General features: G+C 36.8%; 1 protein-coding gene across 8 annotated transcripts in view; it reads left to right on the top strand.

The window, feature by feature from the left end:
• Positions 1 to 16,976, top strand: part of LAMA2 (laminin subunit alpha 2) — a 344,213-nt gene that overhangs the window by 246,302 nt on the left and 80,935 nt on the right. For 5 of the 8 annotated variants that reach the window (XM_082302949.1, XM_082302947.1, XM_082302948.1 and 2 more), the window contains 6 exons: positions 177 to 311; positions 891 to 1,015; positions 4,713 to 4,799; positions 5,630 to 5,823; positions 14,118 to 14,260; positions 14,783 to 14,881. In XM_082302949.1, coding sequence (XP_082159075.1) covers positions 177 to 311; positions 891 to 1,015; positions 4,713 to 4,799; positions 5,630 to 5,823; positions 14,118 to 14,260; positions 14,783 to 14,881 — 783 coding nt within the window. The remainder of the gene's footprint in view (positions 1 to 176; positions 312 to 890; positions 1,016 to 4,712; positions 4,800 to 5,629; positions 5,824 to 14,117; positions 14,261 to 14,782; positions 14,882 to 16,976) is intronic. The other 3 variants (XM_082302950.1, XM_082302946.1, XM_082302945.1) reach the window with 1 other exon arrangement.

The following is a 16,976-nucleotide window of genomic DNA, read 5'->3' as shown; positions in this document are numbered from 1 at the left end:
GGCTGGTTCTTGTTATCTGTAAAGTACTGTATATTGTTTGTAAGACAGCTGGAAGCCTGTCAGATTCTTTTCACAACTTGTAAAAACTGGTGATTGGAAAGATGAGCTTGCAGTGCTCCCCATACACAGTCTACTCTGTAATGATCTGTTTTCTTCTGCATCTTTTTTTATTGCAGTCATGCTCTCCGGGATTTTACAGGCTTCCATCTCCACCTGCGGGAAGGACACCTGCTCAATCCTTAGGCACCTGTGTTGTATGTCAGTGTCATGGACACAGCGCTATGTGTGACTCTGAAACATCAGTTTGTCAGGTATTACACTTCTAAATTTATGCACCAGGTTAATCTTAATATGAAATTCCTAAGTTGGACTAGTAATCTAAAAAAACAGAGGACAATATTTTAATACAATTTTGCCTAAGAAGCTTAATTGTCAAAGTTCAGGGAGAGTCATAAAAGCAGACTTTTGAAGTTTTCGTTCTGATTCTCTAGAGTTCAGATTATGCAGTACTTTTTCACCCCTGAATTACTGTTTGGGCAGAAAGAAAAGCTAGACACCTGCAAAACAAAGAAGCAATGTACTATGTGTCATACAGTAAACACAATTCTGCTCTTACAGGCAGTAATACACATGACCTGATACAGTAAGACTGAATTTTAATTATTTCTCCTTCTCCAGTAGCTGTATTCTTTCTCATTTTAAGCCCATACATTACTCAGCAGGCATTTGATAGATGCTTAAAGCAAGCATTCCCACTGAGAATCATATCAGAGAGAGAGAAATTATGTATTGAAGTAAGTTTGAATTCCTAAGACTGGGAACAAAATGCTGTCTGTCTGCTTCATTGTAATTATCAAATACAGCTTTCATTCTGTCTGCTTCCTTGGCAGAATTGTCAGCACAATACTGCTGGTCACCACTGTGAGAGGTGTGCAGCGGGATTTTATGGCATCGTCCAAGGCTCTCCGGATGACTGTCAGCCTTGTGCTTGTCCCCTATCCATTTCTAGTAACAAGTAAGTTCTAGTAACAAGGAAACTCATGGTACACAATTGCCTTTCCAGCAAGCCAGAGCTTTGTTCTGGGCTCCCTGTGTCCTTTTTCAGATGACTGCATGAGAATTGCCTTGTGGAAGCTATACTAAAACCTTCTTCTCTACTTTTGCTAATTGATCTTCCTTTAAAAGTCAGAAATTGCTCCCTTGCTAATTTGTGATGAATAAATTAATAAGTGCTAGAAAATGCAATACTCAAGATAATGAGTGTGTGTTATAAAGGTATTCTCATAAATGAAGCTAGAGCAGAACTCAAGTACAATGTAGCCACAAGGGAGCTGCAAAAAGTCTTATGCTCATATATTATGTTGGTATAACTGCAGCGCCTTTTTTGCTCCACTATGGAATTTATTGATTCCTTATTTAATGTTACATGAGTTTTAGGCAATTTGTGAAAGATAGAATATTTTAAAAGCAATATAGTTATTGCAGCATAAATTTTATTGGTTGCTTTATGCTAATGAGCCTTTCCATGATGTGTCTGCATGTGTTCCCAACAGATGATACTTTAGCACTTGAGATTTGTTTGTTGTTTTGCTGAGAAGCTCTTAATGATATTTAGCATCATACTGTAGTAGTGCTCTGAACAGGTTTGTGTTTCTTGATTGTGCTTTTGAAAAGCTGGAAGTGTTCCGTAAAATCATTTTTCTGTGCTTTTTCTGGCCTTTAGGATGTTTTAGTGAGGCTTTCAGTCAGTATAGCTGATAATTTAGGGGTTTTCTTTTTCTTCTTTCTTCTTTGTTTTATCATTTTGGACTGGTCTTGGCTTTATTTTGAAGGAGGAAAGTCCTTTCTCAAACAATACTAGATAAAGACCTCATGGTCTTTCACCCACAGCAAGAGTTTTTAAGAATACCTCCAAATCTCAGGTATTTAAAGAAATGTCCTTAAAGAAAGTTATAATGCAGTCTTAACTGCAAGGTTTTCTGAGTTTTTCCCATTTCATGAGTGTTTTCTATTACAACTTGAATATGTGTTCAGTCTATTAGTATCCAAAAAGGACATTCTAGTTGCAAAGAACTAGATCAACCGAGCTTCTCAGCTTTGCAAATCAGCAAATACATTGGAGAAAACTTTTTATGGTACTGGCAGTATGAAGTGCTGAAAATACTCCATCCTATTTTTTTTTCTGGGGTTTAGAAACCTTTGATTGCCCAGAAATACATGTATCAGATCAGAAAATGCGCAGGGCTCTTCACCTGGATGTTCATGGCACCGTGCTACAAGAATTTAGGCATATTCTCCACACTGTGCTCCTGACATTATTTCAGTATCTTACCTAAATGCTAACATAAACTCAGGAAGTGGGTGTTGCTGAAGTGCTCTACAGGTGAGAAATGTGTGGCCCATGGGTAGTCTGTGCACCACAGAATCATAGAATGGTTTGGGTTGGAAGATACCTTAAAGATCATCTAACTCCAACCCTCCTGCCACAGGCTGGGGCAAATTTCACTAGACCAGGTTGCTCAAAGCCCCATCCTACCTGGCTGTGAACACTTCAAGGAATTGGGGCATCTGCCACTTCACTGGGCAGCCTGTTCCAGTGTCTCATCACCCTCTGAGTACAGAATTTCCTCCTATTATATTACATTTCCCCTCTATTAGTTTAAAACCCTTCCCTGTTGTCTTATCTCCATGTTTTTTTTAAAAGCTCTCTTTAGGTGTCCTAGGCGCACACTCAAATTGCCAAGCTGCCTGAGGGAGGGCAAGCAAAGTGCACATACCTCCTTCAGTCACACAGCCTGCATGTCTGTGGGTGTTGTCACAGCCTTTTGTGTCATGCTTACATAAAAGTGATCATGAGACTCTCTTGTTTCATAAACCTTCACAGGAGATAAGAGAATAACACCTAATTTGAATTTAATAAATACACTTAATCATGAGATAGTCATCCAGTTTCTTAGTGCTGTTGAGAAAGGAGTCAGATCTGAGCATGTCCAGGAACAGAAGTTCTTGTGTTTTATAGAGCTTAACTCAGATGCCTCTAGACAGCATGGAAGGGATTTCTATTTCTGTTAGCTGCAGCCATCAACAACTTTGGTAGCCATATAGTAAATGTAGGGACAGACAACTGTACATCCCACTCGTGTTAAACCTGGATGAAAACACCACTGGAGAGAGGGCAGGGAAGATGTTTCAAATGTGTGTATAAGTCTGTCTGTGCATGTCCATTTTCCAGTCTGATAGAGGATGCCTGAGCAATTGGCTTAGACTAAATGCTTGACTTTTAGATGTATAGAGTGGCATAGATCCATTCCATAAAGCTACAGTATTAGGTGGAAAATGAGAGTATCAGACCTTAGATTTGTATCCTCTGCAGATCAGTTAAAGCTCCTCAAGATGCTATTAAGGTAAAAGTCTACCTGCAGCTATTTTATGGTAGTCAAATAATCATAATCTACATGAAATACAGATAGCTAATGAGCTATCTCATTAGTTTGCTATGTCATGACTGACATGATAGTATTTGTGAATGGTATAGTGCAATTATTTTTACTTATGAAATTGTATAAAACTCCACTTAAGTTTTAAATACTGTGTTTACACTGCTGTACAATGAGCAGTCAGCTTCAAACATTATGAGCTGGGGTAAAAAAACAAAGAACAGAAAGAATGAATTGTTCCTGGCATGGATCTATTTTTATGGAGTTGAAAATGTGTTGGATAATGAGTTTGTGAGTAATAGATCAATTTGTTTACATTTTTTGCAAAGGCGTAATTTTATATACTCATTCAAGTTCTATTGACTTAATGCATTATAAGCAAGTTAGATGAGGATGCTGACTGTACTCTACCAAGAAGAAGCTCTTGGCTCACCACTAGCCACCTCTGTGCTTTTCTGGTTCTTCTTCCTCAAAGAGCTGAAGGAGTTTTACAGTTTTGCACCATCTTAATATTTAATTCTGTTCTTTTGCCCTACCTACTCTTTTTGTTTGTTTTAACTGCCTGTGCAGGCACTTAGTACAGTAACATTTCAACTAAATGCTACTTTGCACAGTGCCCACAGGTACACAACACGGCCAGTAGTAAAGTGACTTAGAAAAGATAATTTAGTGTCTTCAATGATTAAAATAAGAGCTCTCCCTGATCATGAAGGAGGTAGTTTTTAGGGTTTTTTTCTCTGTAGACTGGGCTTTTCTCATACATCCTTGAGAAGATCATCTGATCCTCCCTTTTTGGAAGATTCCACACAGATATGACTTTGGTTCCTTTTCTCCCTTTATATCTTAACTTCAAGTAAACTCTTCCCAGCTTATCTCCTTTCATTCAAAATAAAATGAAATCAGACTGGAAAGTCTGGATGTTCATTAGCTCAGTTTCTAAATTTTTTGTTTCACATCCTTCCCAGTGCTTTCTTTGCTTGATCACTGTGAGTGACAGCACCATTCAATCACACAAGCCTACAGCATGGGTGCTGCTCACTCCATCCCCTTGGATACAGCCCTTGGAGCCTTTGTCCAAACTCTGCAAGCATCACAGCAAGGCATTCACAAAAATTGTAATAGAAAAGAGGGATCTCTCACAGGATTTTATAAACAGATAAGAAAATGCTGCCATTTACATCAAGAGTGGAACTTTTTGGGGCCTTTCTGCACTGCTGACTAAAGTGAAATGATGCAAGAGAGTAGAAAAAAATTCTTTATTTGCTTTCATTTTAGTTTTAGCCCTACTTGTGTTGCTGAAGGCCCTAGTGACTACCGGTGTACTGCCTGCCCACCTGGATACGAAGGCCAGTACTGTGAAAGGTAGGATGAATGGAAAAAGCAGAAAGAGGAACAATTAAATGAGGAAAAGGCATGAAGGAGATAAATGTTTTTCAATATTACAAGCGTGTATTTACTGCTGTTTAAATACATGCCTTTGGATAATTTATTTCTTCTTCATATGCTGTTAAAACTCAGCCAACATGGACAATTTTTATATACACCACTGTAAACTGATAATCAGTGTTATTTATATCACAGATCTTTTCCTAGTCTTGCTTTTTGATGTGTGAGGGTTTTTTTTCCTCCAGGTCTCAGAAGTTAAACAAAAAAATACAAAATTTTTAGATGCCATTCTAATAGTATATCTTGATGTCACTCATACCCTTTGATTTAGTGACTTGTGCCCTCATGGGCATTGACTGTGAAAGATGGTTACATATAAACATTTTAATGCCAAGTTGTGAATTAATAACCTAAACAGCCTCTGTTGTCCCATCCATCACAACGTTGAGGGATTAAGATGATCAAAATTGGCAAATGTCTACCAGGAGATTTCATGTCTGATATGAAACACAAGTGGCTAGGTCTATAGGCCAAACTATGATAGTGGAGGAATTTTTTTGTTGTGGTGTATCTGAAAACTGTTAGGGATGTGGAATCACTTTTTCATACCTCCTCCATCCAGACTGTCCTGATTGGAAGTCACTTTGTTGGACGGTTTGCAATATTTCTCTCTTGTTCATGAAGCAACAAAGATTTTTTAAATGGTTCATGAATGTTCATATAAATTACCTTTAAAATACTGCCAAGTATTCTTTTTGCACTACATCTCAGTTGGACAAATCTTGTTTTGTATTTGCAATGTCTAGATGTTCTTCTGGCTACACAGGAAATCCACAAATTCCAGGAGGGTCCTGCCAGGCATGTGAGTGTGATCCATATGGTTCCCTGCCTGTCCCCTGTGATCCTGTCACTGGACAGTGCACTTGCAGGCCTGGATTCACGGGGTGGAAGTGTGCTGGCTGTGAACATCGGCATGCGCGTCACGGCATGAAATGCGTTTGTACGTATACTAATGTAATTCTGGCTAACTTTTGGTTGTGTTTGTCGTATGTCAGAAATTCAAACCTGCTTGTGTAACAGTGAGTTGTGTGGGTTTCTTTGAAAATAATTGCCAGGTTTCTTACTACTTTGGCATCCGGTCCATTTTTTTTCACAAGCCTTGAGATTTTAAGAAAACTCTCAATAATTTTTAATATTATCACTGAAAATTGAAAACAAAACTTTGAAGGATTTCTTTTTGGCTTTTTGGAGTCTGTAGTTTTGCTAAAGGTTGTCGCTGGTGTTGTGACAATATTTGCTCTTGGTGAATTTTTAGTGTTGTCCTAAATGTTTAACCAGCAATTTCAATGCTCTATACCATGAGGCACATGCAGAATTTTTACTAAGGTTTACTTGACCATGTTGGTTCAACAACCATCCATTGGAATTTAAAAGATGTAAGGAATGACAGTACATTATATCCATCAAAGAACTTCTTTTGTTAAAAATAGAAAACTGATAGCCTAAACCACCAATTTATATTTTAGTAAAGTAATGGTATCTTTGACCTACCCTCAATTTTGATACATGCCAGGTGATTATCTTGTATTTTTGTTTGGAATTTTTTTCATTAATTTGGATAATGCTTGTTTTGAGCCCACAATCTCATATCATGTAATGTTGTATGCTTATATTTTGTATAAAAAAGAAAAGTAGCAAAATGTTTCTAGAACACTTGGTGAGCCCTGACTGAAGTAAGGCATTTTCTTCTTCCACATCTCCTCCAGATGTGTTGGGACTAACCTTATAGTGATTTTTTTTTCCCCTTCAATGCCATGATTGTTAAATTTAAAGTAGAATACTGGTAGAGTTCCAGTAAGTCCACAGAATATAATATTTATTAATCTGTGCATGTTTGAATATATTGTCAAGGCACAGTGAACTGGTTCAAATGTTTTATCGTTAATTGGAGCTTTTTCATGGAGAGTGGGGTGTCTATGTGAGGGATGTGTAACATCAAGAAAAGTAGGTACCATCTACTTTTTTTTTGGTTTTGCTTGTCCAAAGAATTAATTTCTTTTGTGCCTTAACACCCAGAGGTGCACAGCTCTCTAGTATTAAAATCAAATGGTAAAGTAAAAACAAATTGCAAACATTTTAAAAGCAAAATGGAAAAATAAACAAAGAAGTGCTTAAAATGTCTGAAGGCATCATATAAGTCAAGAATGGAATGTATGGCTTCCTGGCGTGGTTAAAGAGGAAGCTGTTAGGCACATAGGGTCAGGAGGTACACAATGCAGAACATTTTTTCACTGAACTTAATGGCTGTGATCAGCTCTCAGTCACCAGGATTCAGCAGAGCTAAGCTTCTGAGTAAGTCTATTGAAATCAGTGCTTTTGCATTAGTCCTGTATCCCAGGTGGAGATTATAGATTTCTGGGAATATGGATATAACTGCTTCTATTTCTTCACTATTAACAACATGGCATTGATTCATTGATTAAAAGCTTAGTGTACTCAAGGAAAATAAACTTCTAATGTCCTACAGTGTGATGCATTTTAGGACCTAATTCTGAACTTGGTATCTTAAGCTCTGTTTTGAACTACAACAAAATGATTGCAACTGGAGTAAGTAGTCCCGTTGCTGAAATAACTATGGTTTGAGTTCCATTTTGTGCTCTATGTGTCAAGGAGAATTGTAATTGCAAGTGAAGTCCATAAGTGTTACAGCTACAAAATTTTAAAAGAAGAACTGTGTTTTCCAGAGTGGTATGTACATGAAAATTACTTCATTTTTCAATATCCTGAATAGCTCTTACATTATTGCCAGTATTATCCTATTTTTCCAATCTCAGGCATGACTTAGTATGTTTTTTTATTAGTCTTTTACTTTGTCAGTATTCTGAAAAGTCTTTTGGGTATCCAGTATGACAGAGTTTCATTGTACAAAACAGCCCAAGTGCAAGTTATCATTTATAATGGTTTTCCAATTTGTTAATCAGGCTACTTCATTGTGTGGATAATAAGGTTAAATATCCTCTTTGTGAATGGAAAAAGCTGTTTGCAGGCCAATGAAATTTTCCACCTTTTTGCTTTGAAAGATGTTATTTGCTATAATCTCTGATTGAACTGCAACATATTTGAAAGCGGGTGTTGAAATATATCTAAGCTATCTTTAGTGACATTTTAAGTAAGTAATCAGTTTTCACCAGAAAAACAGCCTTTCACATGTGCATATGGACATTTCATTTGACCACTAGAAGTGAGGAAACAAATGAGAAGATTTCTTTTCTTTAGTCATAAAGATAAGAGCCACCTATAGAAACAGATGAGAGGTACTTTAAATCTCCCTGTCACAGAAACTAGTTTTTTACTGTTGATACCGTATCAATAACAACCATGTCATAAATTGCAAAAACTGCAGTTAAATATTTCAGTAGACACTTTATGTGCCTATTAGCTCTTACTATATGATATTCCTCTTGTTTAAAGGTTCCTCAACACCCATATTTACTCCAAACCCGTCTTTGCTAGTGCAGTGCAATACCCCTGACATGGTAGAAAATAAGCCAGATCAAACATCTTTGTAGCCTGTGTTGGGCACAAGGCTGTGGCAAAGGGAGTGTGGCAGGCATAGATTTGGTGGGAATTTGCTCAGGGTAAACAGTGTGTGGTATGTCACAGGCTTCAGAGTGCAGCTGTTGGTAAGGATTCGTTGCTGCAGCCCCTAATGTGCTTTAGTAGTCATTGTCCTGTCAAAGAACCATTAGAAACACCTTTGGGGCAAGTTTGAAGTTTTCCTTCCTTGCTTTCAGAATATTGAGCTGTTCCAATCTGAGTTTAATGCAGCTGAGAATTTGGTTCTGTTTACAATATATTTTTACTTTCTTATATCAACCAGTTGGAAAATACTCAGTAAATTCCCTTCTGACCAACTTCGGTTGTAACAAAGCCTTAAAAGTAAAAACAGTGGTATTATTAATGTACAGAAAATTAGTGTCAAGAACAGAATCCTGTTTGCATTCAGTACTTAAAATGAGCTGAATACATGTACTTACTTGCTCATTTGCGGTGCCATTTCAGCTACTGCAATTGCATTGTACCTGTCAAAAGTGTGAAGAACACCTAGTTAGGTTGTAAAGTGGTCTCACTTAAAGAAAATATGTGCAAATACAGTCACCCATGTTTGAAAAAGTGTATTTGTAAGCAGTATAAGACATAGTGTGATTAAGCTGTCCTGTTAGTATGGTATAGTTAATGTTTAAGAAAGTGAAATTTTATTTTGAATATTTAACAAAGAATAACCACCTGAGTAATGAATTTTTGGCAAATTCTATAAAAGGTCACCACACAGTATGACCTGAAAAACCAAATAATGCATATTTAAATCAGATCAGAGAGGTATTTTAGCCAAAATATTGTAATGCGTTCTTCTTTAAATATAACAATTTGATTTTAACATAGCTCTTATCATAAGTATTCTAAAGATTTTTTAAGTGAAGATTTCTGGTGAAAAGGTGGAGGGGAAAAAAAGCAAAGAAGCATGCATGTTCACTGAAGTGATCTATTTCTGATATAGCTGAAAATCTGTCTTACCGGGTTCTTATTTTTTTCTCATAATGTGTCATTTTTCAGTTGCTTAGTACATGTCACTTTTCAGTGCTGTGTTATAACAGTTATATTTTAGAGAGCTACAGGTAAAATAGAATCTATTTTTTTTTAAAGCCACTGCTTAAAGGGGAAGATTTCACTTACTGATAAATAACAATGGTAAGATAATTATATGTGCATGGCACAGACAAAATTCTATTCCCATTATATTCTTGTAACAGAACAATTTTGTTTTCTCTAGGATGCCATCAGGGAACGAAAAATTATGTCCAAAAAGTAGATTTTCTTTTTTAAAATAAGTAATACAAGGGTATGGTCTACTACACATCATAAAAATTCTCATTTTTTGCATTAGTATGGCTAGTAGCTGGGTTATTTCCCCAGCTAACATAACCATCTAGGTTGTCCTCTACAAATATTCATAATACTCTGCTGATGAATACTTTCTTACAGTTTTTGGATTTAAGTAATTTACTTTGTAGGTTCACTTTCCCTTCTTTTTTGCAGAAGTCAGTAGCCAATAAAAAAAATAGTTATGGTTGCAAACTAATTTTAATAATGCTGCCAGCATCATTGTATACTGTCAAGGATGACAAAAGTTGTCTCAAATCTTCTCTCAGATTTTGAATCAAGCCTGTAGCAATCATGCATTTTCTTAGAAATAGTAATCCTCTTGTGTGTTTTTTTATACCTTGTGACATTCCACTTCACTTCAGTTGTAGAGTTTGTAGTACATAAAATGAAGAAGCCTAGATTGCAATGTTATTGAACAGTGACTATGCTCACTGCTGTGCCATATTTATGGAACGAAATGATCCTGGTGAGAACTTCAAGGCTTTATTGTTGTGTGGCTCTATATTATCTGGCAAGTCAGAACTCACCTTCTGAATGCTTTCAGGGTATCTGTCATAACCACAACGGAGACTTCTAAAGAAAGGTCTTCAATGTTTTGAGCTCTTTTGCAATAAAAACTGAAAACTTTTCCTTGGATGTATGCTCCTGTCACAAATGTTCCTTGGGGTCAAGCAAAAGCCTAAATGTAAAGCAGTTGATGTGACTGAACAGGAAGCAATCATGATGCAGGGAGATCAAGCAGATATTTAATTGTTAGGAATTTTTCCTTAACTCAGTCTTGTGGGGAAAAAAAAAGAAAAAGACCCTCATCCTTGCTGCAGTCAACAAACTTCCATCTTTATAAATTTAAATATTCAATATTGGTAGAAGGAGAAAATTATATAATGAGATTCCTTTAATGGCAAGTCTTGGGCACTTAAGTATTTGCACTCAAGTCTGATGCTTGCAATGAGAGGGAGTTTTTTTCCCAGCTGCCAGTCAGTCCTACACCAAGAAGAGCAAGGGAGGTCCCAGCCACTGATCCTGGAAGAATCAAGGTTTTCCCTTTTAAACAGTGAGTAGCTCCCATGATCTCAGCCCTTCCAAATTCAGAACTAGGCAGAGATGCTGTCTCTGTCAGAAGTAGATCTTGTAGAATCTGTGAAACTAAGCCTCTCCCAGCTCCTACACAGTGCTTATTTCAGCAGGAGCTTGGAGTTTCTTTTTGCAAGACTTTACAGAGTGAGCTGAAAAGAAAGATCCTGTGTCTAACACCATATCTATGAAGCCTTGGACTAGCTTCTGCAGTGTTCTGAGTTTCATAGAAGTTGTTGTCCTTGTATCTCAGCTGTAAGAATTCAATTTACCTCCATGTTGGACAACTCCTTCTCTGGCTGCATGGGCTCAATTAGGACACCCCTGCTTGGCCTAGAAGCTGATAAGCTATCACTTGTTCTCCCTTTTTGTGATACGTGAGCTCCTGTTGAGTTTAGACCCACAGTCCTGACTTTCACCCAACTCAAGCAGTCTTTAAACTCAGCTACTACTGGTATGTATCAAAACCAGCAGATGACGATTTATAGATAATAAAAATCAGAAATAAACCTGAGTAGGTGTTTTAGACCCTGATCTAGATATGAATTTTACCAGGTTTTAGGGACATATTGATCATGTAAGCTACCTGAAACTAGCAGCAGTGGCAAGGAAGCTAAAGCTGTCAGCTCTCTACTGGGGTTCTGTTTTGGAAGGCACAGGAAGGCTATTTTACTATTTGGTGTGAGACTAGTGTCAAAATGGGAAAAATTAGGTAATAGTCAACAGATTAATGAGTAGTTCAACACTTCATTGTGAGGCGACACGAAGCTGATACTGAAGAGTCACTGACTGTCATAGGATACCACCTCCTATCAGACATTGCATGGTTGCCCTTAGACCAAAAGTTAGCTAGTCATAACACAGTCTTCTGAATCTTCACAGAAATTAATGTATTAGAGCAAAATAGTGTCAGATAATCACTCAATTGGAGAAACATATTGTGATTCAGATGTGGTTCTTTTATAGTACATTCTCTCTCTTTGTAAGATGGAATAAATGGTTAGATGTCTGTAAACTTAAAAGAATTTCTTTTGGCATGCATACTTTGGACATGCTTCTCACAAGAGGTAAGTGCATGGAAAAGTGTGGTGAAAATGGAAAATTTGCATTAATTGCTTGTTGAACTATTGTAATATTGATTGCATGATTTGCCTCTTACATGCTTGCACTGCTGTAATGATCTGAATTTAGTCCTGCATTTGTTAATATTAGACACAAATTTATCCTGACAGCTTTATAGATAGACACATAAGTATTTAAGTCTTGCAAAATATAATCATGCTCTTGAAATATTTCCCATAGCTGCAGTACATTACAGACTGCATACTGGAGTAGCTGAGTCCTGTCTCATCTACTCAGCTGTGGTCTCACTTGATTCAGTTCCTCTTTTCAACCTGATTATTGTGCAAGAGGTGTTAATTTATACTGAATGCTCACTTATTGATTGCTTACTCATTGAGAATACTTCATCTCTTCATGGGCTGTTCACTTTTTTCTTATTGGTGTGAACTGAGTTTGTCTGTAACACATAACAAATTTTAACAATTTATTGCCAGCCACTAGGAGAACTTTGAAGGTGAATAGATTTCACTTGTTTCATAAGTAAAATAATATATCAGAAAAAAAAACCACAGCAAAAAACAGACTATAGAGGCCAACTCTATTCAGGTCCAAGATCATTTATTTTCGTCCTGCAAAATGATTATCAGTTCTCCTTACCTCCTTGATCAGCTACAGAACAGGTGTTTGTTATATAAAACACTATTTGCTGTAAAACTTGCTTTTCCTTTAATTCTCTCAGGCTTCTAAAGGCAAGCACACAGATGGCAAGAACTGGGATGATAATAAGTTGGGGGGGAGGTTAAATTTCATGTAGAGGCATAAATCAGAATGTATCATGCCCACAGTTATTGACTGCAGTTCCAGTGCAGTTCAGCTTATGTAACAAAATACTGTGAAACAGGAGGAAGAAGTCTGCAAATGGAAGCAATGAAAATGCAAAAGGAAGTCTTAAACTAACAATAGTATCTAGCTTTCTGCACCCACTTCTTACTACACTAATCCAGTGTCTACCTTGTCTCCTTTTCAATCATCACTTGAGTTTCATGGTGGACTAAAATAATTTTCTTTTTTTTTTCTCTGTATTTGACTCCACACTTTGTCATTGCCATATTGAACAGTCAACAGAATAAGAACCATATTTAGGTAACTGTGAAAACTTTAATAAACAGAAAAGATTTAATCTATATGAAGAATAGATTTCAGGGAAAAAAGAAGTAATTCTCTTTTGAAAACTACTTCTCTTTTCTACAAAAACATACACTTTGCTTAGTGGGGGTTTTTTAGCTATTAAACTGCCTAGCTTTGCTGAAATAAATAATTACACACTTGTAAAACTTTAGGTACAACTCTCCATGTCTCTTAACATCACCAGTGAATTCATTGTTTCACACTTTGCTTCATCTCCTGAGATGTTTGTGCTTGCCAGTTCTGTGTAGTCTTTATGCAGAGAAACAGAAAGGTATTCCCATAACTCTGTTCTAAAGGATGAAGAATTTTCCTGTCTGCTGCATAAATGATATGAGATGAGAATTTCTTGTGATAGTTAATCGAAAGCAAGGGGGGAAAAAATGCAAACTCCTTTTGATATATGCAGCACACAACAGTATTTTTCATCCTGAAGGATATTTGCAAGAAAAGAATCATACATGAAAAGCTTATAAGCTGGTTAGTGGAAAGAAGTAGGGAAAAGCATTTTTTAAAAGAAAACTATCAGTATTTTTACCAGGAAGCTTTCAGCTGTCTGCATTACAGGTTTAGTATGCTTGGCCATGCTGTTATATGGAGATTTTTTTAGGTTTCTTCTTGTATTCAAATCCATAAGCATACTATGTTTCTTGCAGAGCTCCTTAGATTTTCCAAATTACCCATCCACTTTTCTCAAACTTCATTCAAATTACCTGTATAATTCAATATTTTATATTGGCTCGTCCATAATGGACAACATTAATTATTTCTTCTTTTTGTGAGGTAAGCCTATCAATTTTGATCTTTGTGTTTTATATTAAAATATCCCATTACTAAGTCCTATGCAATAATGTGTCTCCTATTCCCTAGTTGTTGTTGCCATTTTTGCTCACATTACACTTTTGGAGTAATACATATGAAATTACTGTTACCTCCCACAGAGTTGCATGTGTGCCATACAATTTCTAAATCAAACATATGTCTTAAATGTTTAGCAGGAAGAAATGAGCTTTGTTGTTCTTCCCCCAGCTTGTGATGATGAATGCACAGGACTCCTTCTCAATGACCTGGATCAGCTAAACCAGATGATCCTGAGTGTTAACCTTAGTGGTCCACTACCTGCTCCATATAAAATGTTACATGGATTTGAGAACACGACACAGGAATTAAAGGTATGTTGGTGGTATTCACATGCATGAATAACAGAGCTTCAGTACAACTATACTTGAATCTGTTCAACCATACAGCTGTGACTAGCTTCAGGGAAGAGGAAAAATTCAAGATTTAATTATTTCAGGCTCGCTTTGGTTGATAAATAAGTATCACAGTTATTTATTTTTATTTAGTTTAATAAATAAATCTTGCAGCAGCAATTTCTGAACACGTGTACAAGGGTTTGTACTTCTGGCATAGAAAAGCCATATTGCATACAAATAAAATGGTTTTGCGGCTGATGGTCTATGAAGTGGTTATGTATTTTATATACTGTATGTTCCTTACCATACTTACAAGTTATGTAAAGTTGTCAAGATTCCTGAAAAAAGCCTATTGGATGAATTTGACACGAGTCAATGACAAAAGGGATTGCATATTGTGATGAAAAGGAAATGTTTGATGCTTCTTCTCTTCAATATTTGGAAGCACTAACATCCGTTGCATACTGATTTTTCACTCTCTCATCTCTTTCCCAACAGCATTTGCTTTCACCTCAGCGAGCACCAGAGAGATTTCTTCAGCTAGCACGAGAAAATCTGGATACCCTCATGACAGAAATGGATGAACTACTGACAAGAGTATGTCTGTGATCACAATGAGGTCTATGGGCTTGGTTAAGGCTGCATAATGACAGAAATCTTCTGAATATGAATTAAACATGAATGAATAGATGAATTATAAGATGCTTCTCAGTCTCAGTGTCTGAAGTGGCAGCAAGTCCTCTAACAATCCCTTGTTTTGGGGCAATATATTGACATATATTTTTTGCAAAACTTCCTAATAAGGTAAGAAAGCTTTTTCATGTCCATACGGAGCACCCAAGGATGATCTTATCTGGAAGAGCTGACACTAAAGAGGTGTGTGAGTTTAGTTAAATATATGTATTCTAGATTTCATTTATGAGGATAGTTAGAGTCTTCTGGATTTCAGTAGATGTGCTATATACTCTTTTTTTTTTTTTACAAAAGTTTTATTTCAATATAGACCTCATTTTGGTCAGTGAAGACAATGTCTAAGAAAATAATATAAATTGTGCCACCTAGTGGAGAAAAAATAGGGAAATGAACCAGCCTCAGTGTAACTAAAGCTGTCCAAAGTACGTGGGTGTGAAGAACTACCTAAAGTCATGATTGTGAATCAAAAGAATCAAATAAGAAAGATGTGGAGTACTGTACTGATCAATATACACCTCAGAGGATCACATAAACTCCAGGCAGTTTTAGCGCCATGTGTCTAAATTGTACATGGCTTACGGAACTAAAATTCTCAGAGAAACTGTTTTCTTTGTGTGGATTTTATTCAGTTTTGAAATGGGTAGTGGGTAAGAAAGCATCTGTAGCATGTGTGGTGTGTTTGCATATGTAGGCACCCATGCGCATGTGTACACGAGTATGTATGTGTACATACTCACGTTGTGAAAAAGCTTGCTTTTCCACTTCTGTTTGATCTTGTATTTTTCTGCAAGAAGCAACTGTGGTAGTTTTAAGTCTAGCTGGAATTTTAACCCGTGTCAGCTCTACAAGCAGGGAAGATTATATTTTTTCTATTAAAGCTTCTCAATCTTAGGCTAAGACAACTTTTTCCCTCTTGTGAATTTACTCTTTTTAATAACCTTTTCCAATTGCCCCTATAGAGAAGACCTAAAATAATGCAGATTCTGACCTTCTGTAGACTACTCGTGGAAGGAAAAACATATCAAAAGTGTGATCTTAGAGGAGTTATTATGGTGGCCACATTATCACCACTCCCTCTCTGCAATTTTTCATCATTGTGGTGGCTAAGTAGACTTATGATTTCCAGTTATCCTTACAGAGTTGTTTGGAGTAGTTTGGGGTGGGTTGGTTTTTTTTTTAAATTTGGGGACTGGCAACTGGTGGCAGGTCCTAGCTTTCTCCTTCTGTGTTTGTAAATAAGAATAATGTTCCAAAACAAAGTGTGAGTCCTGATGTAGTGTGTTCAAGGCTTCATTTCCAAATGAAGATACAGCTGATAACTGCATGATGGCTGGCACTTGGACTACATAGTACTACCACAGATGCTGGAGTTTTTCCCTGTATCTGATTTGCAGGCTCATTATATTTTCAAAGTGAAACCAGTAGTGATGAAGAAAAAAGCTGGTGAGGATTGGTGAGGAATCTGTTTCTATGAAAAAATATTCTAACTGTTTTAAGATAAAATATAGAAGACAATAGAATTCAGTCACTACAAAATCTTTGGGGATTTTGCTTCCATGTGGTCTCTTTTCAACCAATGATCTCTTACTTCATTGCAGCATTCCTTTCCCTTCTTTTACAGTATTCTGTGCATCATTTACTTTGCCAGGTAGAAGATCCTCATGTCTTTCTTGCACTAATTATGTTAACATGTTTGCATGCAAATTCCCATACCAAGCACCAACGGAAAGCCTGAGGTCTTCAGTTCCTTTCAGTTCACTGCATTTCATCAAAACCCCCACTTCCCTTCTAATTAGGTACCTTCAGAGCCTTCAAGAAAGACAGGGATCAGAATCGCTCATCTTGATCGAAATGCTTCTTTTGTCTTCGGAAACTCTCACCTTTCTCCCAAAGTACTGAATTTCTCTAACTCAAAAATTCCTGGAAGTAGTAGCAGAGGTAACTTAGTTTGCAGTAGCTGGAGACATTTGGAGGGAGAGCCAAGAACTTCCATCTGTAC

This window comes from Coloeus monedula (assembly GCF_965178545.1).
Source record: "Coloeus monedula genome assembly, chromosome: 2".
Taxonomy (NCBI): Eukaryota; Metazoa; Chordata; class Aves; order Passeriformes; family Corvidae; genus Coloeus; species Coloeus monedula.
Note: the sequence above shows the minus strand (reverse complement) of the source record. Positions and strands in the feature narration are given on the sequence as shown.